The 26,146-nt window shown below is 42.0% G+C and overlaps 2 protein-coding genes across 2 annotated transcripts in view; both read left to right on the top strand.

Annotated features, from left to right (window-relative positions):
- Positions 1–11,839, top strand: part of DDX21 (DExD-box helicase 21) — a 32,889-nt gene extending 21,050 nt beyond the window's left edge. The window contains exons 10-15 of the mRNA XM_010362810.2: positions 391–510; positions 1,507–1,580; positions 4,315–4,474; positions 5,628–5,762; positions 8,327–8,371; positions 9,330–11,839. Coding sequence (XP_010361112.2) covers positions 391–510; positions 1,507–1,580; positions 4,315–4,474; positions 5,628–5,762; positions 8,327–8,371; positions 9,330–9,599 — 804 coding nt within the window. The 3' untranslated portion in view covers positions 9,600–11,839. The remainder of the gene's footprint in view (positions 1–390; positions 511–1,506; positions 1,581–4,314; positions 4,475–5,627; positions 5,763–8,326; positions 8,372–9,329) is intronic.
- Positions 11,840–14,992: 3,153 nt separating this feature from the next.
- KIFBP (kinesin family binding protein) overlaps positions 14,993–26,146 on the top strand; it is a 30,672-nt gene continuing 19,518 nt past the window's right edge. The window contains exon 1 of the mRNA XM_010362812.2: positions 14,993–15,530. Within this exon, the coding sequence (XP_010361114.2) occupies positions 15,105–15,530 (426 nt within the window). The 5' untranslated portion in view covers positions 14,993–15,104. The remainder of the gene's footprint in view (positions 15,531–26,146) is intronic.

The following is a 26,146-nucleotide window of genomic DNA, read 5'->3' as shown; positions in this document are numbered from 1 at the left end:
GTTTGAGGCCAGCCTGACCAACATGGTGAAACCCTGTCTCTACTAAAAACACACAAAAAAGTAGCCGGGTGTGGTGGCGCGTGCCTGTAATCCCAGCTACTCAGGAGGCTGAGGCAGGAGAATTGCTTGAATCTGGGAGGTGGAGGTTGCAGTGAGCCGAGATTGCGCCACTGCACTCCAGCCTGAGCAACAGAGCAAGACTCTGTCTCAAAAAAAAAAAAAAAAAAAAAAAATTGCCGGAGGTTTTTAAATTGAAGTGCTAAGGGACCTTCTCCCTCATGCCCTCAGGCTTATAACCACAATTGCTAGTGTTCACTGACCTGCATAGGCTACTCAGGTGTTTGTCTCTCTTTTTTGGTTTAGTGTTATTTATGTATTTTACTTCAATAGGATGTAGAGTCCTACATTCATCGATCCGGGCGGACTGGCAGAGCTGGAAGGACGGGGGTGTGCATCTGCTTTTATCAACACAAGGAAGAATATCAATTAGTACAAGTGGAGCAAAAAGCGGTACAACTATTCTTACCTTTCATTAAGCAAATGTTGAGTTTAAAGTCAGTCTGGTTTCTTCAATTTTTATCCACTCTAAAATATTTTTATTTCTAGTGTGTGGCAATGACTGAAAGCTTACTGTTAGGTACATATGTTGTCCTGTGATAAAAGGCCCATTCTGAAGTAACTTTGCATTTGAAAACAGTGGTTTTGTTTTCATATGTTTGAAAGGCAGTTTTCAGACAATGATAGTATGAACCAGAGATAATTAAGATTGAGGGGCTATAGGAATTGCTTGAAAATCAAATGAATTCGGGCATGTCAAAAGGATAAAGGAGAGAAGAGACTAATTTTTCCTCCAGAAGAATTGGAATAGTGTGTGTAGATTCCTGCCACTTCATGAGCTTAACTCATCTCCCTCTTGAGTGGACTGCACTTAGGGACTTGCTTTCAAAGAATAGAGTAAGGTGGGGAGTGAGGACTTTACCGTGGAGAGATGAACAAACACTACCTGGGCCCGCTGATTGTGGGTCACGTCATCAGTGATAGGCACATAGGCATGTGCCCCGATAAGAGGTGGTGAGGCGAGCATTCACACTGGGTATTCCTCCCCCAAGTATATAACCCTGAGCATGAGGAAAATACCAGACAACCTCAAATGGAGGGACATTCTACAAAACTGTTGACCAGCACTCCTTAAAACTTTCAGTCATGAAAAACAAGGAAAGAAGGAAAGACAGACATGGAATAAAGTCTGGGGTTTGGTTAATGGTTGAGCCATGTTGGTTTCTTAGTTGAAACAAATATACCTTAACAGTGTAAGATGTTAACGGTAGCAGAAACCTGGAGCTCTCTGAACTGTCTTTGTAGCTTTTCTGTAAATCTAAAATTGAAAGTTCATTTTTTAAGGTAATAAATACATTTGGCCTATATTAAAAAATTAGGGAACTGTTTTATCTTATTGGAAACAATTAATGGCCATTGTACATTAAACTGTGGTTCATTTTCCTGTAGGGAATTAAGTTCAAACGAATAGGTGTTCCTTCTGCAACAGAAATAATAAAAGCTTCCAGCAAAGATGCCATCAGGTATGTCCCCTACTACTGCTATGGTCTGTTTTAGTGTTTGTTCAAATACTGCGTGTCTTTGTACAGTAATAAGATTTGACTTTTTAAAAATTTATTTTTTTAATTTTTGAGACAGGGTCTCACTATGTTGCCCAGGCTGGTCTCAAACTCCTGGGCTCAAGCAGTCCTCCCACCTCAGCCTCCCAAGGTGCTAAGATTACAGGCGTGATATTCATTCCTGTCCAATCCTGTTTACCAAAGGAAACCACTATTAAAAGTTTGCTTTGTCTAGGATATTTTAAGGGATAATATCTTAGGTATAGTATAAGTGCTTCTCACCCACTGGCTGATTAGACCACAGATTACATTCCAAATCTATGTTAACCCAGTTCCTCACCTGGTAGGATGAAAGTTGATTGTTTCATTAATAGTAAATGTCTAGATGGTGAGGATTGAGTTAATTAACCATTTGTCAAATGGAGGTGCTGCTGACATTGGAGGCAAGAGAATTATTTTTTATGGGATTGTCCTGCAAATGGAAGGATATTTAGCTGTTTAGGATCCGTGGCTGATTCCCCTGTGCAGCATACTCAGGGTAGGTAGGTTTGGCATTATAAAAACCAGAAGCCATTTTCCAGATGCCTCCTGGTGGTGACCTACATTCTCTGTTAAAGAACCACTCAGTTTGGGCATCATTTTTATAGTGGTTTCCACAATTACTGTAAATGCTTATTTAAAAAACAGACACAGGGAGTCCGTGATCAAAGGAAATCCTGGATGTCAATCAGCGTGTTAATAGTTCAGGAAAGTTTTGTAAATGAAAGAGTTTTGGGCCAGGCATGGTGGCTCATGCCTGTAATCCCAGCATTTTGGGAGGCTGGGGTAGGTGGATTGCTTGAGCTCAGGAGTTCAAGACCAGTCTGACCAACACAGTGAAACCTCATCTCTATAAAAAATATAAAAATTAGATGTGATGGCACATGCCTGTAGTCCCAGCTACTCTGGAGGCTGAGATGGGTGGATTGCATGAGCCCAAGAGGTTGAGGCTGCAGTGAGCTGTGATTTGTGCTACTGTACTCCACCCTGGGTGGCAGAGTGAGATTGTCTCAACAAAAAAGAAAGAAGGAACGAAGGAAGAAAGAAGACAGGGAAGGGAGCAAAGGAAGGATGAGTGTTTTTGTTGTTGTTGTTGTTTTTGAGACGGAGTCTCACTCTGTCGCCCAGGCTGGAGTGCAATGGTGCAATCTCATCTCACTGCAAGCTCCGCCTCCTGGGTTCACGCCATTCTCCTGCCTCAGCCTCCTGAGTAGCTGGGACTACAGGCACCCACCACCATTCCCGGCTAAGTTTTTGTATGTTTAGTAGAGACGGGGTTTCACCGTGTTAGCCAGGATGGTCTCGATCTCCTGACCTCGTGATCCACTTGCCTCGGCCTCCCAAAGTGCTGGGATTACAGGCGTGAGCCACCGTGCCTGGCCCGGAAGAGTGTATTTTAACTGCGTTTTTCAAATTTATTTTAGCATGGCGTGTTTTTTTTAAGTGTCCTACAGACAGGGTTCCCTTGGGTGCCAGTTAAGGAGAGTTGGAGTTAGATGGCAAAGAAGTAGAATGGGACAAAGATGCTGGTGGTATACAACAAACAGCCTCCAGAGTGCCAGCACTGACGCTGCTGCATGTCACTTTCTACCCTTTTACTGGATGATCTTTTTTAACTTTGAATGGGACATTTATTATTGCCAAGATAATAGTGACCCCCTTAAAAATGTGCAAATAGTTCCGTAAACGTCCTTATCATTTTTGTAACTGACTTTGGAGATCTTTTTCTTATTTCTTTTTTTAAATTATTTTTTATTTTTTATTTTTGAGACGGAGTCTGGCTCTGTCACCCAGGCTGGAGTGCAGTGGCACGATCTCGGCTCACTGCACGATCTCGGCTCACTGCAAGTTCCCGCCATTCTCCTGCCTCAGCCTCCCAGGTAGCTGGGACTACAGGCGCCTGCCACCACGCCCGGCTAATTTTTTGTATTTATTTAGTAGAGATGGGGTTTCACTGTATTAGCCAGGATGGTCTCGATCTCCTGACCTCGTGATCCGCCCACCTCAGCCTCCCAAAGTGCTGGGATTACAGGCATGAGCCACCATGCCTGGCTTCTTATTTCTTTTATTTTCTTTTTTTAAAAAGAGATGGGGTTTCTTAAAATGATTGTGTGTGGCACAGTCATAGCTCACTGCAGCCTCAAGCAGTCCTCCCACCTCAGCCTCCCAAGTAGTTGGGACTACAGGCATGTGCCACCACACCCAGCTTTTTTTTTCAACTTCAGAATGGAAATAGGTATTTTCTGATCCTAAAAGTAACACATGCTTCTTGTATAAAAACTCTTGACATTATTCATCATCACATCTAATGGTAGTATAACATTTTATTATATCTGTTTTGTAGCGTATATAAGCAGTCCAGATGATGCACATTTTAAAATTGTTTATACTTTTTGTACATCATAAGTAACACCGTGTTGAACTTCTTGTTTTATTATTTCCTTAGGATAAAATGGTGCGGTAGGTGGTAAATTAGAATTACATACAGTCAAAGGAATTGATGTATTACTATAGAAATATGATTATTATACACTGCATCAAAATAAATGTGTTACACATGTGAAAGATTTGCAAAGTTATTCATTTATCTTGAGATGTCTTAGAAATGAAATCTGTTCACTTCTAGTATCCTTTTTCCTAACACACTCTCAAACAACAGGCTTTTGGATTCCGTGCCTCCCACTGCCATTAGTCACTTCAAGCAATCAGCTGAGAAGCTGATAGAGGAGAAGGGAGCTGTGGAAGCTCTGGCAGCAGCACTGGCCCACATTTCAGGTGCCACGTCCGTAGACCAGCGCTCCTTGATCAACTCAAATGTGGTAAGGTTCTGCAGCACATTCCTGACGCTTCATAATTTGGGGTATGAACAGGATGTGAAAGGGTTTCATTTAAACTTCCCAGTTGTTTTCCCTTTCTCATGAAGGTAGTAAAGTATTAATTGTATTTTACAATTTCTGGCTGGACATGGTGGCTCATACCTGTAATCTCAGCCCTTTGGGAGGCACAGGCTGGAGGATGGCTTGAACCTACAAGTTTGAGATCACCCTGGGCAACCTAGTGATACTCTGTCTCTACAAAAAAATAAAAATAAAAAATTAGCTGGGTGTGGTGGCATGCTGTGGTGCCAGCTACCTGGGAGGCTGGGACGGGAGGAGGGAGGATCACTTGAGCCCAGGAGGTTGAGGCTGCAAGGATCCACGATGGTGCCACTGCACTCCAGCCTGGGTGACAGAGTGAGACTCTGTCTCAAAAAAGAATAGAACCAATAATTCCCGTGTTTAAACACACACACATATATACACACACACATGCAAATCCATAGAGGCAGAAAATATGAGTGGTCCCCAGTGGCTGTGTGGAGGGAGGAATGGCAGTGGCTAGTAATGGACAGAGGATTCTTTTGGGTGGATTATGACATGGCTGAAATTTTACATAGTGCTGAATGGTTGCAGATCTTACCAATATACTAAAATAAAAAACACTGGATTGTATACTTTCAAATGGTGAATTTTGTGGTGTGTGATTTTTAATCGTTTTAATCCTAAAGTAGCCCAAACATATATATGCATAAATGCATGTAATACATTTAGGCAGCATACCTAGAAACTTTAGAAGGTGTATACTTTTCCTGTAAATTCAAATTTTTATTGAGATAATTGTAGCTTTACATGTAGTTGTAAGAAATAATACAGAGAGATCCTTCGTATACTCTACCCAGCTTCCCTAAGTGACAAATGTATTTTGTAAAAATATAAAATTTTGGAAAACTATACCACAACCAAGATATTGACATTCAGTCTTACTCAGAGTTCCCCAAGTAAAACCAGAGACTGTTTGTACTAATCGTTTGTGTGAGGTGTATGTTTTTAGGAATAACTTTTCAAGAAATATTATTTAGAATCACAAAAGCAAGTATTTACCAGTTTAGGTTTATTTTCAGCACTTTAATTTTATTCCCCTTTCTTCTGTAAGGGTTTTGTGACCATGATCTTGCAGTGCTCAATTGAAATGCCAAATATTAGTTATGCTTGGAAAGAACTTAAAGAGCAGCTGGGCGAGGAGATTGATTCCAAAGTGAAGGGAATGGTTTTTCTCAAAGGAAAACTGGTAAGGCTGGGGTCTCTTATAACCTTGATGGGGCTTTATGTGGGCAGGAAAACATAAAGTGGTGTGGGTTCTTCCTCTTCTGTGGAAATGCTGCATCTCTTCACTCTCTCATCTTCCCTGGGTAATCTCATCTGTGATCCTCAGTTGCCACTCTGCCACTGATAACTACTGTACCTCTATCTCCAGCCTGAACCATTCTCCTCACAGTGCCAGACTGGATCCAGCTGCTTCCCTGACATCTCCACCTAAATAGCTTACTTAAAGTAACTTTTTCAGAATCTTTTTTTTCTTCGCAATCCTATTCTAGCACTGGACTTATTCAGAATCTTGAATTCAAATTAAAAATGAAAAATTTTGCCTCCTAAACCTGTTGTTCTTTCTTCTGAGGACTTCTCTTGGTTAATGCCATAGACTTATCGCAAGGATCCTCAAACATTTTGGTTTCACAATCCCTTTAGCAAATGTTAGGGACCCCCAAAAGCTTTAGTTTATATGGGTTATATCTATTGATACTTACTGTATTAGAAATTAAAACTGGAACTCTAAAACACAATATCATGTTCCATTAGCCATCAGAGCAATGATTTTATCACGTCATATAGTGTCTAGGAAACTCCGCTGCACCCTTGAGAGAATGGGTGTGGAAAGGGGAGCATTATTATGAAAATAATTTTGACTTGGCGAAGCCCCTAAAAGATCTCAGGTTTCCAGGTGTCTACTGGCCTAGTGAACCAATTAGGTTTATCTTCAGCTTATTGCATGTCTAGCCATGTTGTTTATCTCCACAAAACTCCACAAAACTTGTGGGATAAAGTCTCAAGCCTTTCATAGGTGGGTAAGATCCTTCATGTCTTGGCCTCTGCTAGCCTTACAGCTTCATTTCTACCAACACCATATACTCCAGCAGTGCCCACTACACCATGTTTATCTCATCCTCAGTGCCTGCTGAACCTACTATTTATAGTAATCTTTTGGCCGGGCGCAGTGGCTCATACTTGTAATCTCAGCACTTTGGGAGGCCAAGGTGGGCGGATCACCTGAGGTCCGGAGTTTTAGACCAACCTGACCAACATGGAGAAATACTGTCTCTACTAAAAATACAAAATTAGCCAAGGATGATGGCGCATTCCTGTAATCCTAGCTACTTGCAAGGCTGAGGCAGGAGAATCACTTGAAAACCCAGGAGGCAGAAGTTGCAGTGAGCCGAGATTGCGCCATTGCACTCCAGCCTGGGCAACAAGAGTGAAACTCCGTCTCAAAAAAAAAAAAAAAAAATGTTGTATATATATAAATCGTGTCCTCCAAAGTAGCTTTTATGAATTTGCTTAGCCTTAAATCTTACCAAGCAATGTTAGGGGCATCTTTATCTGTACTTCAAAGTCTTTAGGACACACGGTTATGCAGGTAAACTTTTACCTTGCTGTGTTTGCTTACGGAGAGCCTCAGGAACACTCAAAGGCAAAAACTGTTTTCTGGTTACCTCTATCCCCAGTGAATGCCTGGGATTATACTCTACTTTGTAAATATGTAAGTGAAGATTACCATGAATGGCAAAATCCACCAGTAGGTGATGATACCTATGTTATGAATGGGTAAATTTTGGGGTGAAAGGGTGTTCCTTATAAAATATTGCAGTTGAAGACAGCAGGGAGAGGAGTGCCTGTATTAGTTAACACATAATTTGACTATATTTTTAGATGATTTCCTCGATTGGAGAGGATGGCACTTAATATTAAAGATGGTGTTCTGGCTAGGTGCCGTGGCTCACACCTGTAATCTCAGTATTTTGGGAAGCTGAGCTGGGAAGATAATTCTTGAGACTGGCCTGGGCAACATAGTGACACCCTGTCTCTACCCAAAAAAAAAAAAAAAAAAAAAAAAGGCCAGGTGTAGTGGCATGCACCTGTAGGAATTCAAAGTTAGAGTAAGTTGTTAATTGCACCACAGTACTCCAGCCTAGGCAGTAGAGAAAGACCCTGTCTTAAGAGGAAAAAAAAAAGATGGTGTCCTGTATTATTTTTTTCATACTCTTACAGAAGGCTGAATTAAGAAAAACTAGACAGTTAACAATAGAAGATCACTTGTTTTTCTGCTTTTAGTTAGGTCATTCTGAATAGCTGGCATTGCTTTTCTGATGGAAGGCAGTATATAGTTTAACTACAGGTTTTAGAGCCATACAGACCAGATTTTAAATACTTTCTCCATTTAATAGCTGTGGGGCCTTAGACTAGTCATTTAACCTTTCCAAGCCTGTTTGCTCAGCAATAAAATGTAGCTAATAGCCACTAGAGGGTTAGCCCGGTGTAATAGCTAAGACTCTGTCTATAGTTAGAAAGTTCTAAATCGTTTGGAGTTCTTTTTTTCAATATTCCTTGTCTTTCTGCAGTGTACTTTTGCCAGCTGTAATGTATTAGCTTTGGTCTAAAGTTCATCTAAAATTATACCTGGTGGTTTTTTTGCTTTATGTTTTTTGTTTTCTCTTTTTCACAGAATACGTGGTCTTTTAAAGGGAATATTTTTATTGTGCGTTGGTTGGATTAACTTCCATTTGCTTTGATTTCTAGGGTGTTTGCTTTGATGTACCTACCGCATCAGTAACAGAAATACAGGTATTCTTTTCTCTTAGATTTTAAAGTTAATGTACCTAAATTGTAGAATGTTAATTATGAAAATAGAGAATAATAGATTGGGAAACAATAGTTCTGGTTCCTTTAGTAAGAGATAATTGATAATTAAATTTTGGAATATTCCCCCCTAGCTTTTTACTTCTGATATTTTTGTAGTTGAACCCACCTGGTTTCTATAATTCCTTTATACAAAGTTGTGAACGATATCCAGCTCTTCCCGCCCTTTACCACTTACATATGTTATAGAGGTTTTGTATGTGTGTGTGTGTGTGTGTGCGCGCACATGTGTGTGTGTGTTTTCAGAGTCTTGCTCTGTCGCCCAGGCTGGAGTGAAGTGGTGCAATCTTGGTTCACTGCAACCTCCGCCTCCCGGCTTCAAGCGATTCTCTTGCCTCAGCTTCCCAAGTAGCTGGGATCATAGGCCCACCATCACCCCCGACTAATTTTTTGTATTTTTACTAGAGATGGGAGTTTCGCCATGTTGGCCAGGCTGGTCTCGAACTCCTGACCTCAGGTGATCCACCCACCTCCCAAAGTGCTGGGATTACAGGCATGAGCCACCACATCCAGCCTACAGGTGTTCAGAGACATTTAAAATTGTTACATCTTTATTCAGTACTGTGAGAAATGTGTGCTTAATATATTTATTACCTTTGGCTGTAGATACCCTGTAGCAATTGAGTTGAATAAATGGTTTAATAACGTAATAAATGAAGTAGTGATGAGGGCTATTTCTCATAATAAAACTATATTTTCCCACACTTTAGTGACACTGACTTTTGGACCATGACGGTTGGCCAGTGTTATTTTTGACCAGTGACTTGTTAAGCACTTATGTTACCACCTTTTCTTTGAAAAAATGGAAAAATTTTGTTTTTCTCATGCTTTTTAAAAATTGAATAGTAATTAAAGCACATGAAAACAAAACGTTCTCTCACAGGAGAAATGGCATGATTCACGACGCTGGCAGCTCTCTGTGGCCACAGAGCAACCAGAGCTGGAAGGACCACGGGAAGGATATGGAGGCTTCAGGGGTCAGCGGGAAGGCAGTCGAGGCTTCAGGGGACAGCGGGATGGAAACAGAAGATTCAGAGGACAGCGAGAAGGCAGTAGAGGCCCGAGAGGACAGCGATCAGGAGGTGGCAACAAAAGTAACAGATCCCAAAACAAAGGCCAGAAGCGGAGTTTCAGTAAAGCATTTGGTCAATAATTAGAAGATTTATATAGCAAAAAGAGAATGTTTGGCAATATAGAACTGAACATTATTTTTCTTACAAAGTTAAAAGCACATTGTGCCTCCTTTTGACCACTTGCCGAGTCCCTGTGTCTTTCAGACACAGACAAGCTTCATTTAAATTATTTCATTTGATCATTGTAATTTATAACTTTATTGCTACTTCTTCAGTTTTTCCTTTTGAAAGGTGTATGAAGTCATTACATTTTTATTCTAATGGATTATCTGTAGATTAGAAGATAAGATCAAATGTGTATCTGCCTATACTTTGTGATTTCACCTGTCTTTATGCTCAAAAGTGTCCCTTAATAGTGTCCTTCCCTGAAGTAAATACCTAAGGGAGTATAACAGTCTCTGGAGGACCACTTTGAACCTTTGGAAGATTTCCTCAGCCACCTGCCGAACAGTTTCTCATGTGGTCCTATCGTTTGTCTACTGAGACTTAATACTGAGCAATGTTTTGAAACAAGATTTCAAACTAATCTGGATTGTAATACAGTTTATACCAGTGTATGCGCTAGACTTGGAAGATGTAGTACGTTTGATATAGATTACCTATACTTATGTTCATTTTGATACATTTTTAGCTTCTCATTATAAGGTGATTCATGCTTTAGTGAATTCTTCACAGATAGTATATATAAAAGTACATTTTAATAGAAAGCCAGGGTCTTTAAGGAATTTCAAATGTGTAAGGTGGCTCCATAGCTTTATTTATAAGTAGGCTGGATAAATGGTGCTTAAAATGATAATGTACTCCACTTCTTCCTATTGGAAGATTAACATTATTTACCCACAGGATTTAAGGGAGTAGGGGGTTGCAGATTAGCATTGCCAAAGAGTATGTAAAAAAAAAAAAAACCAAACCACTGGAAATAATCAGATGCAAAAATGTAACAAATTCATAACTGGAGAGCAAAGAGAACGAGTATGATTTGCATGATAAAGCATTGTTTTAATGGTGAAAACTTCACAGATCACTAATATTTCTAGAGGTTAACTTCAAGTGGACAAGCTGGGGTTTTTAGGTAGTCAGTGGCCTAGTTTCTAAAGCTACAGTATAGGGTCTGTTTGTTAAACTGAATCTCTGTTGAAAGTTTGTGTTAGCTGCTTGGAGGCTTCCTTTTAAGACAAACTGTATGTGATTAAGTTGTTTTAAGGGAACTGAAGAACTTGATGTAACCCCTGGCCAGATAACTCTGCCTGATTTCTCAGATACTATTTCTCTGGGAAACATTCTACATAGCACAGGAGCTTAAGAGTGGCATTATCTTCTTGCCTTAATTTCCAGAGATTATTTCTGTACTGAGAATCCTGGAACTACTATGCTAGGAAATTTAAAGCCGCATGGTCTGTCTGGTTTTCATTTAATTATTGTGAACACCTAGAATCTTTCTAGGTCGTGATTTCTCTTGCTTAATCCAGTCTTTATCTCTAACTGCCCCTTATTTGATCACCATGTACTAGGGGCTCTGATAGCCAGCTCAGCTCCTGATCCTTGAGGCAACATCCTTTTTCTATTTGAACTTCAGTTCTGTCCTTGAATCCTGACTAGATATTTCTTGCCCTCTGGTCTCAGAATTCTCTTGGCTTTTGTTTGTTGATCCACTTGCCAGTTTTATCACTTTACCCTTGTTCCTCATGACTTACCATCAAGCCATGGGTATTAGGTGACAGTGTAATTTATTAGATTCTGATTTTGCCCAAATACTAGGCATGCTTTAATAACAACTGAACCTTTTCATTATTTGGATAGGCATGGGTACCTTATCAAGCAGATTAAAAGGATATGGTACTTGTCCTTTAGAAAAGAACAGCTAAAACCTTGTTGTGGATTATGGATTTAGCATAAAGAAAAATAATCCGGCATAAATTAAGAGTAAGAGGGAAGATTAATAGAAATTTCACTTCACATAACTTAAAACATGGCTATTTCAATAAATGAAACTAAAGTTTCTCCTGGATCCCAGAATTCAACCTGTATTTATAAATATATAATGTATTTAGCTACTTTTTGGTTTAAATGAACTTGTTGGGTTAGCTTGGTAAATGTTACAATTTTTACTATTTTCTACAGAGAAAATATTTTCTAATTTAAGTTAGAGCTATCTGTGCAGCAGTTTCTCTACAGTTGTACATAAATGTTTTTACTATAAAATGAGCTAATGTATAAAATACTACTCTATACCATAATAAAGATAGTAATACTTGATTTTGGTGGCTTTTGTTTTCTAAAATGGAAATAGCTTGAAATATTTATTATAAAAATAATAAAAGCTAGATATAAAAATCTAAAGAGAAAAAAAAAAACCAGTCACCCTTATCTAATATTTTAGTGAGCAATCTTCCACATATTCTTTTATAAAATTGGAATCATTTGATTTTCTGAATTGCTTTTCCCCCCTCAACATGTTGTGCACAATTTTGTACAGGCCTACATGGACATTTTTGATGACTACATGTTATCTTGTATAGATATGCCACTACACATTTAACCAGTACTTGATGGCCATGTTGGTTATTTCTAATTTTTCACCATTATAAACAACCCTAAAGTTAATACCGTCATATACGTGTTTGCATACTTGTCTGTCACCTTAGGATACGTTTACTAAAGGTAGAACTGCAGCTTTGAACTCCTGGGCTCAAGTTATTCTCCCTCTCAGCCTCCCAAGTAGCTGAGACTACAGGTAGGTACCACCAAACCTGGATAATATTTAAATTTTTTATAGAGGTGGAGTCTCATTCTGTTGACCAGGCTGGTCGTGAACCCCTGGCCTCACGCAGTCATCCTTCCTTGGCCTCCCAAAGTGCTGGGATTATAGTGTGAGCCACCATGCCTGGCCTCTTCTAATTACCTGTCATGAGATGGATCTCTAGTCATTGCATTATGGTTTATGTATTTAATATGTTTAGTGTTTTCCCTATACCAGGGCATGGATTTTTGTCTTTTTTTGAGATAAGGTCTCTATCTGTTACCCAGGATGGAGTGCAGTGGCATGATCATAGCTCATTGCAGCCTTGAACTCCTGGGCTCCAATAATCCTCTTACTTCAGTCTCCCACAGAGCTAAGACTATAGGCATGTGCCGCCACACCTGGCCAATATTTCTTTAAAAATGTTTTTTGTAGAGCTGGGGATCTCACTATATTGCCCAGGCTGGTGAATTTTTGTCCATTTTTTACTGCTGAATTTCCAGCACCTACAACAGTGCCTGGCAAATAACAGACACTCAATAATGAACAAGTGAACAATTTTTTTTTTTCTTTTTGAGGCAGGGTCTCTGTTGCCCGGGCTGGTCTTGAACTCCTGGGCTCAATCAGTCCCATGACCTCGGCCTCCCAAAGTGCTAGAATTACAGGTGTGAGCCACCGCGCCCAGCCCAAATCATTTTAAATGTACTGGGAAATGCATTGATAGGAGGCCAAACTGGCAACAGGACTGCCTGTTAGAAGTAATCAGATGATAGCCTAAACTAATGGAGATAAAAAGATGTACACAGAGCTCTTTAGTAGGTGGACTAAGCAGTACTATTTAGTTTTAGGTTTAATGACAGAAAAGGCCTGGTGCAGTGGCTCACACCTGTAATCAGCACTTTGGGAGGCCAAGGCAGGCAGATTACTTCAGGTCAGGAGTTTGAGACCAGTATGGCCAACATAGTCCCACCATCTCTACCGAAAATACAAAAATTAACCAGGTGTGGTGGTGCACACCTGTAATCCCAACTACTCAGGAGGTGGAGGTTGCAGTGAGCCGAGACCACGCCAATGCACACCAGCCTGGGCAACAAAGCAAGACCCCATCTCTACAAAAAAAAAAAAAAAAAAAAGTGCAGGAAATCAGCCTGGTGGATGGTGGTGCCATTCACTGACGTAGAATTGCAAATGTGGCAAATTTGGTATGGGAAGGAAGGGGCATGTGAAGAGGAAGATCATACATTTAGACTTGAACATACTGATACACAGCAGCTATTGAAACATTCAGGTGTGATTGTTCTAGCTGGATGTTGGATATTCCAGTCTGGAACTCTGGAGAGCCATCTGGCCTGGAGACAAAGTGGGAGTGAGCAGCACATGTAATGATAGACCTGGAAATGGATGAGATCTCCCAGGGATAAGGTTTAGGAAGGAATTTTTAGGAGCATTAACACTTAAAGGATAGATGTTTAATTTTATTTATTCTTCAGAATAATTCTGTAGAGGTAAGTAGTAGTATCATTCAGATTTTACTGTGGGAAACCTGAAGCTTAAAAAAGTTAACTTGTCAATTAAGAAAGCAGGTCAATCTGAGGTTCAAATCATGTATATGAACTTCCAAAATCAATGCTCCTTTGTATGTCTCAGAGCACTTTACACAGCTGGTGCGTAATAGTTAAAATCTTATATCACCCCTCCCCATTTGACTTGATAACTTAGGAAGGTAAAAGGCATGAGGTGGCTTTCACAGCTGTGGGACTTAGCTCTTGTTACGTTGGGCAGTTGTACAGATTCCTACAACCTGTATTTCAGGGTTGAAGTTAAAGTATTTGTCTATCACTGAGTGTTTTGTGTATTTATGGCTCTCGATCAAGATATTATATGTTGATAATAATCAGCTCTCGGCTACATTTCAATCTTTTTTTTCCTTTTATTTTACTTTAAATTCTGGGATATATGTGCAGAACGTGCAGGTTTGTTACATAGGTATACATGTGCCATGGTGGTTTGCTGCACCTATCAACCTGTCATCTAGGTTTTATGCCCCGCATGCATTAGGTATTTGTTCTAATGCTCGTGTTTTCTTTTTTTCTGAGGCAGTCTTGCTCACTGTAACTTCCACCTCTTGGACTCAAGCGATCCTTCCACCTCACACTCCGTCGTAGCTGGGACTACAGTCGCGCGTCACCACACCCGGCTAATTTTTTTAAAAAATTGTAGAGATGGGTCTTGCTATGTTGCCCACTCCAGTGGGCATCCCAAAATGTTACTGGCATCCCAAAATGTTAGGATTACAGATGTGAGCTGCCACGCCTGTCCTTTTTTAAAAAAGAAAGTTTTATCCAGTGACAGGCTGGGGTATATACACTTAATGTCTAAAGGTTTTTGCCTTTCAGTTCATATCAACGCGAGTAGAGTTAGCTAGCTATGTTTGTAAAAAAATATTTCGGCATGCTTCGTTAAAGTAAGCTGATATTAAACATTTATATAAATCCATCCTCACAGGGTCAATCTAGAGATAAACTCTCCGCTGCAGGGGGCGGGGAAGGAGGCGGGAACACCCTCATTGACAACTTCATTTCCATGAGAATGGTTGCTGTGGTGATTGCTACGTCTTCCCATTGGTCACTGCCAAGCGTATTGCGGTTCTCCGGACGGGTTTTATTGGTTCTCGTTCCATAGCGGCCGCAACGTGTCGAGAGCCGTAAGTAAAGTGTCGCAAAGCAGAAGGAAGGCGGGAGTCCCGACTGCAAACATTGAGGAAAGCCAGGCGGTAGAGGCAGCTATGGCGAACGTTCCGTGGGCAGAGGTCTGCGATAAATTCCAGGCGGCGCTGACCCTGTCGCGGGTGGAACTGCAAAAAAATCCGGAGAAGGAACCGTACAAGTCCAAATACAGCGCCCGGGCGCTGCTGGAAGAGGTCAAGGCGCTGCTCGGCCCCGCGCCTGAGGACGAGGATGAGCGGCCTGAGGCTGAGGACGGCCCGGGTGCTGGTGACCACGCCCTGGGGCTGCCGGCTGAGGTGGTGGAGCCCGAGGGGCCCGTGGCCCAGCGGGCGGTGAGGCTGGCGGTCATCGAGTTCCACCTCGGGGTGAACCACATCGACACGGAGGAGCTGTCGGCGGGGGAGGAGCACCTGGTGAAATGCCTGCGGCTGCTGCGCCGGTACCGGCTCTCGCACGACTGCATCTCCCTCTACATCCAGGCGCAGGTGAGAGCGAGCCCGGCCAGGCCGGCGTCTGCCGACGAATGGCGAGGGATGGGGAGGAGCCCCTGCCAAGGCCAAGGGCAGAAGTTCTAAGGCGCAATTCGTCCCCGCGTTTTTGAAGCTCTGGACTGAGTCCCAGAGAGCGTCTGTGGTCTTCAAAAAGGCCAGTCTTAAGGACATATTGCCTTGTAACTAGATCTCCTACAGTCGTCCCCAAACTCCCTGTCCACCCTCGTCGCCCACTCCTACATCGTCATGCGCTTTCCTCTCCACCAGTCCAGCTCCTGTTCATTCTGTTGAGAAAATCCAAAGTAATTTAAATCTTAACGTCTCAAGGAAATGACAATGACCTGAGTACATTCTTTTTTGGTTTTGGTTTTGTCTTTTTCTTGGAGATGGGGTTCTTACTGTGTCTCCCAGGTTGGAGTTAAGTGGCACCATCATAGCTCATTGCAGCTTCCACCTCTTGGGCTCAAGCAGTCCTCCTGCCTCAGCCTTCATAGTAGCTGGGACTACAGGCACACGCCACCATTCTTGGTAATTTTTTAAATTTTCTGTAGAGATGGGAGTCTCACTATATTGCCCAGACTGGTCTTGAACTCCTGGACTCAAGTGATCCTTCTGACTCGGCTTCCCAAAGTGCTGGGATTACAGGCCTGAGCCGCTGTGCCTGGCTCGGAATACATTCTTAATTCAAAATAAAGTGTCCAAAATCTTCACCTTCCTTTCTTACCAAATTCATTTGTTTGCATCTTAGGGAATTCGTTCCCATTCTTGAAAACCTAACTCAAGAATCACTTCCTTTAGTATTAATAACTTTCTTGGGACCATTTTGAGCCAAACTGATCTCTCCTTCCTACCTTTGAATTCTTATAATACTTTTTGTATATACCATTTATATGGTACTTGGTTTATTAAATAAATCTGGGCAGGGCACAGTGGCTCCCATCTGTAATCCTAGCATTTTGGGAGGCCGAAGTGGGAGGATGGCATGAGGTCAGGAGTTCAAGACCAGCCTGGGCAACAAAGTGAGACTCTGTCTCTAAAAAAAAAAAAAAGCAAAAGAAAACCGCACAAAACTAGCCAGGCATGGTGGTACACACCTGTAGCCCTAGCTACTGGGGAGGCTAGGCTGAGCTGGGAGGATCACTTGAGCCCCTGGAGGAGCTGTGATCATGCCACTGCAACTCTAGCCTGGGTGACAGAGCAAGACCTTTTCTCAGCAACAACAACAAAATCCACATCAATATTCTAAAGTAATATTGGTTAACACCTGTGAAAAGAAAGGGTGAAAAAAAAATACTTCAAAAAGTTAAAATAATATTGGGACAGGTGAATATGGATGTTCATCAAAGCAGTGTTGATTTTTTTTTTTTTTTTTTGGAGACAGAGTCTCGCTGTCTCCCAGGCTGGAGTGCAGTGGTGCAATCTCAGCTCACTGCAGCCTCCGCCTCTCGGGTTCAAGCGATTCTCCTGCCTCAGCCTCCTGAGTAGCTGGGACTACAGGTGTGTGCCACCATGCCCGGCTAATTGTTTGTATTTTTTGTAGAGATGGGGTTTCACTGTGTTAGGCAGGATGGTCTTGATCTCCTGACCTCATGATCCACCCTCCTTGGCTTCCCAAAGTGCTGGGATTACAGGCACGAATCACCACACCCGGCCAGTGTTGATTATTAAAGAAAAAAAACTGCAGGGCTGAGGCAGGAGGATTGCTAGAGCCCAGGAGGTCAAGGCTGCAGTGAGCCAAGATCATGCCACTGCACTCCAGCCTGTGCAACAGAGTGAGACCCTGTCTCAAAAAACGAAGAAAAGGAAAACAATATAAATGTCGGTAGGAATATGATTAAATTCCATTACATCCAAACAGAAGAACAGTACATAATTATTAAAAATAATAATTTATATTTTAAAAAATTGACAATATGAAGAGGGAGGGAGAAGACTGTAAGCCATGTTTAGAATTATGTAGAAAAGGCCGGGTATGGTGGCTCACACTTGTAATCCTAGTACCTTGGGAGGTTGGGATGAGATGATCACTCGAGTTTAGGAGTTCAAGACAAGCCTGGGCACATAGTGACACCTATTTTTAGTCGCTACTAAAAATAAGAAAAAAAAGTTATTCCAGGCATGGCTGCTTCGCTAGGCAGTATGTTCTTTGGGCAGCCATCAGAGCCCCGACCACCACCAGGGCTCTGGGACCAGGCTTCCCTTACTTACCAGCAGCTCCAGGGGCTCTGAGACCTTCTAACAATACTTTGGTGGACGATATGGAGTCATCTTTGCAGACTTGCTTAGCCTCTCCGGTAAGTCAGGACTATGTCAATGGCACCAATCAGGAAGAAATTGAAACTGGTGTTGATCGGTGTATATACAAGTTTCTGGACATTGCAAGACAGAATGTTTTTTTTCCTACAAAAAAGATTGCAATTATCTGTCCAGAAACCAGAGCAAGTTATCAATGAGGATGTCTCCAAACTAAGAAATGAGTAACATTGGAGACATGCACTGGTCCAGAAGCACTTGACAAAGCTAAGGCGTTGGCAGCAAGTGCTGGAGGTCATCACCTGCAGCACAAAAAGCTAACCGACATCTGTCAAGGCTCCTTGGTCTACCTTCAGCAGGCATTCAATATCCCTGCACTTCTGAAGTGCACCTGAGCAAAAGGGTAAAGGCTGTGGGCCTGAGAGTGGTCTGATGTGGGAGACAGCCCCATGCAGATGGTTTGCCATACATCCCTTCTCGTAGACTTGGCATTTTGGAAGAACTCTTTGACAGAGAATGAGTTGATTTTAGTTTTATGCTCCCCCCTAAAATTTTTTCAGTATTTTTGTAAGCTGTTAATTTCTTGAGTACTTTATTTATAACATGCCTGTGCCTTGGGTAAACCAAATAAACTTTTTTTGTCTCAGGCAAAGTTTAGACTGTTTGTATGATGATACAGTTTCTTTTTTATGTGGGTTTTTTTTTTTTTTTGCTTGTTTTTTATTTTTGTTTTTGAGACAGAATCTTTCTCTGTTGCCCAGGCTACATAGCAGTGGCACCTTCACAGCTCACTGCAACTTCCACCTTCCTGGCTTAAGCGATCCTTCCATCTCAGCCTCCCAAATAGCTGGGATCACAGGTGCATGCCACCATGCCCGGCTAATTTTTGTATTTTTAGAGAGAGGGTGTTTCATCATGTTGCTTGAGCTGGTCTCGAACTCCTGAGCTCAGGCAATCTATCGACCCCAGACTCCCAAAGTGTTGGGATTACCGGTATGAGCCACCATGCCTGGCCTTTTTAAATTTTTTGCATGACTTTTCATCTTTTTATGTGTGTTTCTCATTTGTTTGATATGAGGGAAAAAATTATAATAGCTTGAGAATCAAAGGGATGGGGATTTTGGTTGTAGGCCTTTTATAATACCCCTCAGTGGTGGTGTAGAAAAATAGGTAAGTTTTTTCTGTTTCAAGACTTCAGACTACCTCAAGAAGAACAATCTATTGCAACAGTATTTGTAATGCTTCCAGAGGGCTCAGAAGAGGAATTTTTTTTGTAAATAGGTTGGAAGAGGATTAAAATATCCTGGGTTAGTGTAGTAATATTACAGTAGGATCCTAAGGTTGATGCTGACTTTTATTTGGGGTAAGCTTATATTTTGTGTGGTGTTTATTTACTTTTTTTGAAGAGGAGGATGTAGTAGGAGCAGTGTTACAAATCAGTTTAAGTAATGGGATAGACCCTGTTCTCAGTAGGGGTATAGGTGAGTTATGAGGGCTAAAGCTTGCTCTGATGGTGTCTTTTTGTTTTGTTTTCTTTGGTTTTATCTTTTTTGTTTTACATTTGGGGAGGGGAGAGATTTTCCATTAAGGAAGAATTTGCTAGTGGATTTGATTCCAAGGGCCTGGGGTATCACAGTGGGGTTGGGGAGGGGCTGCAGGGTGATCCTTGGCTACTGACCCTCCACAAAGAGTATGTGGTGCCCCTGCCCTTTGAAGATAATTTGCTCTCTTGTTAGTTTTGCAGGCCACCTCAGATTCTCTGTTGAATTGCTGTTAAGAAATACAGACCAGCGTTGTTTCTGGGCTCTTGTTGGGTGAGGTTTTCCTGAGTTTTATATCTCTTCTTAGTTCACATCGTGTTACCCAGAACAAATGCTTCACTGTCTTCTGAACAGGCAGTCCTCCTGTGGCTCTGTGTCTTGGCTTGTTTAGTTTTCTTCAGCCTTGAAGACTGCTTCCCACACTTACTGACATCCACTCATGTTCCTGGTATGACCTGGATTGCTGCCTGGTCCCTGCAGTATCCCAGTGCTCTTTCTGCTGCATTCTCAGAGCACAGGACTTTTCCCTTTTCTGCTGACCTTGCTTGGTTCTCCCTTGTGGGTTAGTAATTTCTGTCTGTCTCTTTGCCCCTCACTAATTGTTCACCCATGAGAGTTAGGTATTATTCCTTTTAAATATACAGGGACCATATATAGTCTTTATCTTTTATACATGATACTTATTACTCAATTTTATGTGTGCAAAGTATCTGGCACATGGACCTGTGATTAGTAGCCTGAGGTCAACAAATGGATAGGTTAAACAAATTTTTTTTTATTTATTTAATTTAATTTTATCTTTACAGAGATGGGGTCTCACTATATTGACCAGGCTGGTTTCAAATTCCTGGCCTCAAGTGATCCTCACATCTCGGCTTCCCAAAGTGCCAGGATTACGGGCATGAGCCACTGAGCCCAGCCTAAACAAAGCTTTTAAAAGCTCCTGCAACCTCAAGGTTGTTAACCTGGTCATCTCTTGGTAATTAGAAAGTCTGATTGGCTGCTTTAGATTTCTTAATTAAAAACCTAAATAAACTGATTAAGTTTTAGGCATTCTTTCAAAGGTTTCTCAGTGAAAAGATTGGGAACTATTCTATTTAGTGCTTTGTGAAAATATTTTGAATTAATGTATGTACCAGTTATTGCCATTTCTTAAGTCCAACATGTTTTTCTGGTCAAATAAATAGCAGCTTTTCAAAGACAAATTAGCAGGGTGTGGTGGCATGTAGTCCCAGCTACTCAGGAGGCTGAGGTGGGAGGACTACTTAAGCCTGGGAGATCAAGGCTGCAGTAAACTATGATGGTGTCACTGCACTCCAGCCTGTGTGACAGAGTGAGACCCTGTCTCAGAAAAAAAAAAAAAAAAAGAATTTGTAGAATGATCCTATTTTTGTATAAGACTATGTATACACATACACACACATATTTACATTATATATACACATATAATAAAAAGTTTATGTGTGAATATATACAAATACATATATATGTGTGTGTGTATGAAAGACTTTTGCAAGTATCAGTTCATGGGAATTCATGATATTCTAACTGCTTTGTCTTAATCTGGTGTCTTCTCCTTGGGGAACTACAGAACTTGGCTTTACATTATTTATCAAAAGAGATTGATCTTACTTTAGATTATCAAAAGAGAATTCTGCCTTCTCTGGGTTCCAGGTGCCTTAGGAATAATTTTTATCTGGTATTCCTTCTGATCCTTGTTATTACCGATATATACTGGCACTACCAGCTTGATTTTAGTAAAATTTCTTGGGAAATTAGTAGATTGCTCTCCCCACTCCAGGTTATATATGTATAAGGCGTGCTTTTTGTTGTTATTGTTCACAGCTTCGTTGAGTTGCAATTGGCATATAATAAACTGCACTTTTTTTTTTTTTTTTTTTTTGAGTCGGAGTCTCCCTCTGTCACCCAGGCTGGAGTGCAGTGGCAAGATCTTTGCTCACTGCCTCCCAGGTTTACGCCATTCTCCTGCCTCAGCCTCCCGAGTAGCTGGGACTACAGGTGCGTGCCACCACACCCGGCTAATTTTTTGTGTTTTTAGTAGAGACAGGGTTTCATCTTGTTAGTCAGGATGATCTAGATCTTCTGACCTCGTGATCTGCCTGCCTCTGCCTCCCAAAGTGCTGGGATTACAGGCATGAGCCACCGTGCCTGGCTTTTAATTGCACATATTTGTAACGGTACAGTCTGATGAGTTTTGATACATGTGTGTGTGTTTTTTTTTTTTTTGAAACGGAGTCTCACTCTGTCGCTCAGGCTGGAGTGCAGTGGCGCATCTCCGCTCACTGCAAGCTCCGCCTCCTGGGTTCATGCCATTCTCCTGCCTCAGCCTCCTGAGTAGCTGGGACTACAGGCGCCCGCCACCTCTAATTTTTTTTTTTTTTTGTATTTTTAGTAGAGACGGGGTTTCACCATGTTAGCCAGGATGGTCTAGATCTCCTGACCTCGTGATCCGCCCACCTCGGCCTCCCAAAGTGCTGGGATTACAGGCATGAGCCACCGCACCTGGCCTGACATATGTATTTATACCTGTGAAACAATCACTGCAATCAAGATACGAACATGCCTGTTGCCACCAAAAGTTTTCTTGTGCTCCTTTGTAGTCCTTCCTTCTCTCCTATATTCTTTTCCTCCCTTCTGCTTGCCCCAACCCTGCATTTTGTAGATTTTTATTTTATTTTAGAGACAGAGTCTTACTGTGTTGCCTAGGCTGGCCTCAAACTCCTGGGACCATGTGAACCTTTCACCTCAGCCTCCTGAGTAGCTGGGACTATGTAGAAATTTATTTTATTTTATTTTTGGAGACAGAGTCTGGCTCTGTCACCCAGGCTGGAGTGTAGCGGCAGGATCTCGGCTCACTGCAACCTCTGCTTCCTGGGCTCAAGCCATCCTCCCAAGTAGCTGGGACTACACAGTCATGCCACCACGCCCAGCTAATGTTTGTATTTTTTGTAGAGGCAGGGTTTTGCCATGTTGCCCAGGCGTCAAGTGATCTGCCTGCATTGGCCTCCCAAAGTGCTGGGATTACAGGTATGCACCACTGTACCCAGCCTATGTAGAATTTTATGTAACTGAAATTGTATTGTGTATACTCTTGTTTTGGTATACCTTTTTTCCATTCCACATCATTATTTCATTCTGTATCTACTGAGCTGATCATGTCTTTTCATTTTCAGTCTGTTAATAGGGTGGATTACATTGATTTTTGTAAATGTTAAACCTTGCATTCCTGGGATAAACTCCATTTGGTCATAACGTATTATCCTTTTTATATATTGTTGAACTGAATTCACTAAAATTTTGTTTAAAATCTTTGCATCTATGTTCATGAAGGATTTAAGTCTGTAGTTTTCTTGTTATATCTTTGGTTTAATATGATATGGGAAGTGTTCTGTCCTTTTCTCTTTTCTGGAAGTGTTTGTGTAGTGTTGGTGTTAAACTTCATTACATGTTTGACAGAATTTACCAGTAATACTTTTTTTAGCTGTTTTTATTTTGTATTTTACTTTTCTCCTTACCTAGTTTGATATGATGGCAAGGGTATGATATGTGAAAGATGCCAGACCTTCCATTGTAGCTTTTCTACCCTTAGAATTTATATTGTATTTAAAGAATAATTCACATAAAGACTGGGCACAGTGGCTCATGGCTGTAATCCCAGCACTTTGGGAGGCCGAGGCCGGTGGATCATTTAAGGTCAGGAGTTTGAGATCAGCCTGGCCAACATGATGAAACCCCATCTCTACTGAAAATACAAAAATTAGCCAGGTGTGGTGGTGGGTGCGTTATCACAGCTACTCTTGAGGCTGAGGCAGGAGAATTGCTTGAACCCGGGAGGCGGAGGTTGCAGTGGGCGGAGATTGTGTTACTGCACTCTAGAGTGGGCAACAGAGCAAGACTCTATCTCAAAAAAAAAAAAAAAGGTAATAATAATTCAAATAAAATGTCAACAGTGATTATCTCTGTGGAGTCAAACTTAAAAAAAAAAAAAATCCAAAACACCAAACCTAACTTAATTTTAAAAATAAAAGGCAGGCCGGGTGTGGTGACTCACGCCTGGAATCCCAGCACTCTGGGAGGCTGAGGCAGGTGGATCACCTGAGGTCAGGAGTTCGAGACAAGCCTGGCCAAAATGATAAAACGCCATCTCTACTAAAAATACAAAAATTAGCTGGGCGTGATGTTGGGCGCTTGTAATCCCAGCTACTCTGGAGGCTGAGGCAGGAGAATAGCTTGAACCCTGGAGGTGAAGGTTGCAGTGAGCCGAGATCGTGCCACTGCACTCCAGCCTAGGAGACAAGAGTGAAACACTGTCTCAAAAAAATAAATAGGCCGGGCGCGGTGGCTCACACCTGTGATCCCAGCACTTTGGGAGGCCAAGGCGGGTGGATTGCCTGAGGTTAGCAGTTAGAGACCAGCCTGGCCAACATGATGAAACCCCATCTCTACTAAAAATACAAAAATTAGCCAGGCATGGTGGCAGGCGCCTGTAATCCCAGCTACTCGAGAAGCTAAGAGAGGAGAATTGCTTGAAGCTGGGAGGTGGAGGTTGCAGTGAACTGAGATCGCGCCACTGTACTCCAGCCTGGGTGACAGTGAGACTCCATCTCGAAAAAGTAAATAAATAAATAAATAAATAAAGGCATTCTAGATTCCTTACATGGTCCTTACCTTCAGGACCTTAATAGGTTATGATCCAGAAGAAGAATTTTAGTCATTTTTGGATATACTCTAGGGTCTCTATTTGTTTTCAGATTTGTCACATACCAAGAATTGTTGCTTTCTGTGGCATAGTCTACCCTGGATCTAGCAGGCCAAACACAACCCTGTCCCAAAAATAGAGTGTGACTAACCAGTTTCTGGTACTAGGTGAGTCTCTAGACTACCTAGGTTAGGTGCAGGGTGCTACAGTGGGGCATAGTGGTGTCATGGTCAAAGGAGTTTCCCAAGCACTGTCTATCATCAAAGGAGAAATAAGTTGAACTAAAGAGTAAGGAAAGCCTGGGCGCAGTGGCTCATGCCTTTAATCCCAGCACTTTGGGAGGCCGAGGGGGGAGGATCACGAGGTCAGGAGATCGAGACCATCCTGGCTAATACAGTGAGACCCCGTCTCAACTAAAAAAAAAAATACAAAAAAATTAGCTGGGTGTGGTGGCGGGTGCCTGTAGTCCCAGCTACTCAAGAGGCTGAGGCAGGAGAATGGCATGAACCTTGGAGGCGGAGCTTGCAGTGAGATGAGATGGTGCCACTGCACTCCAGCCTGAGCGACAGAGCGAGACTCTGCCTCAAAAAAAAAAAAAAAGGAAAAGGTGACTTGTACGTCTAAGATCAGGAAATTACATTCAGTAAGTTATTAGGAAGGCAGAGCCCTTTGTATTAGTCCATTCTCATATTGCTATAAAGAACTACCTGAGACTAGATACTTTATAAAGAACAGAGGTTTAATTGGCTCACAGTTCCACAGGCTGTACAGGAGGTATAGCTGGGGAGGCCTCAGGAAACTTGCAATCATGGCAAAATGTGAAGGGGAAGCTCAAACATCCTACATGGCTGGAGCAGGAAGGGGAGAGAGCAAAGGGAAGTGATACACACTTTCAAACAACCAGATCTCATGAGAACAGCAAGGGGAAATCCACCCCCATGATCCAGTCACCTCCCACCAGGCTTCTCCTCCAACACTGAAGATCACAATTCAACATGAGATTTGAATGGGGACACAGAGCCAAACCTTATCACCCTTCAAGTCTCTGTTACTTATGAGATTTAATAAGGTCATCTATTATGTCAAGCCTCTATTACTTATGTAGTTTAATGAGGTCCTGGAAAGGACCTCGTAAGTAACACAGGAGAGAACTATCCAATCTCACAACATTATCAGTATGACCTATAGTCCTGGATACTGAGGACTGATCAAGTCACGTAAAAAAAAATTATACAATGGATATATTTTGTGAAGCCAGAAGACCAAAGTGCTATGTTCCAGTGGAATGATCAAGTCACTTTTATTTCATTTTTCTTCAAATAGAGACAAAGTCTCACTGTGTTGCCCAGGCTGGTCTCGAACTCCTGGGCTCAAGTTTCAGCCTCCCAAAGTGTTGGGATTGTAGGCATAAGCTGTGCCCAGCCAAAATTTATTTATTTATTTATTTATTTATTTATGGAGACAGGCATCTCTCTGTTGCCTGTCAGGAGTGCAGTGGAGTGCAGTGGCGCAATCTCGTCTCACTGCAACCTCAACCTCCTGGGTTCAAGCGATTCTCCTGCCTCAGCCTCCTGAGTAACTGGGATTACAGACATGCACCACCACACCTAGCTAATTTTTGTACTTTTGGTAGAGATGGGGTTTCACCATGTTGGTCAGGCTGGTCTTTTTTTTTTTTTTTTTTTTTTTTGAGACAGAGTCTCGCTCTGTTGCCCGGGCTGGAGTGCAGTGGCCGGATCTCAGCTCACTGCAAGCTCCGCCGCCCAGGTTTATGCCATTCTCCTGCCTCAGCCTCTGGAGTAGCTGGGACTACAGGCGCCCGCCACCTCGCCCGGCTAGTTTTTTGTTTTTTGTTTTTTTTTTTAGTAGAGCCGGGGTTTCACCCTGTCAGCCAGGATGGTCTCGATCTCCTGACCTTGTGATCCGCCCGTCTCGGCCTCCCAAAGTGCTGGGATTACAGGCTTGAGCCACCGCGCCCGGCCCTGTCAGGCTGGTCTTGAACTCCTGACCTTGTGATCTACCTGCCTCGGCCTCCCAAAGTGCTGGGATTATAGGCGTGAGTCACTGCACCCAGCCCAAAAGATTTTTAAAACAAA

The sequence above is a fragment of the Rhinopithecus roxellana genome, chromosome 11 (genome assembly GCF_007565055.1).
Source record: "Rhinopithecus roxellana isolate Shanxi Qingling chromosome 11, ASM756505v1, whole genome shotgun sequence".
NCBI classification, from domain to species: Eukaryota; Metazoa; Chordata; class Mammalia; order Primates; family Cercopithecidae; genus Rhinopithecus; species Rhinopithecus roxellana.
Note: the sequence above shows the minus strand (reverse complement) of the source record. Positions and strands in the feature narration are given on the sequence as shown.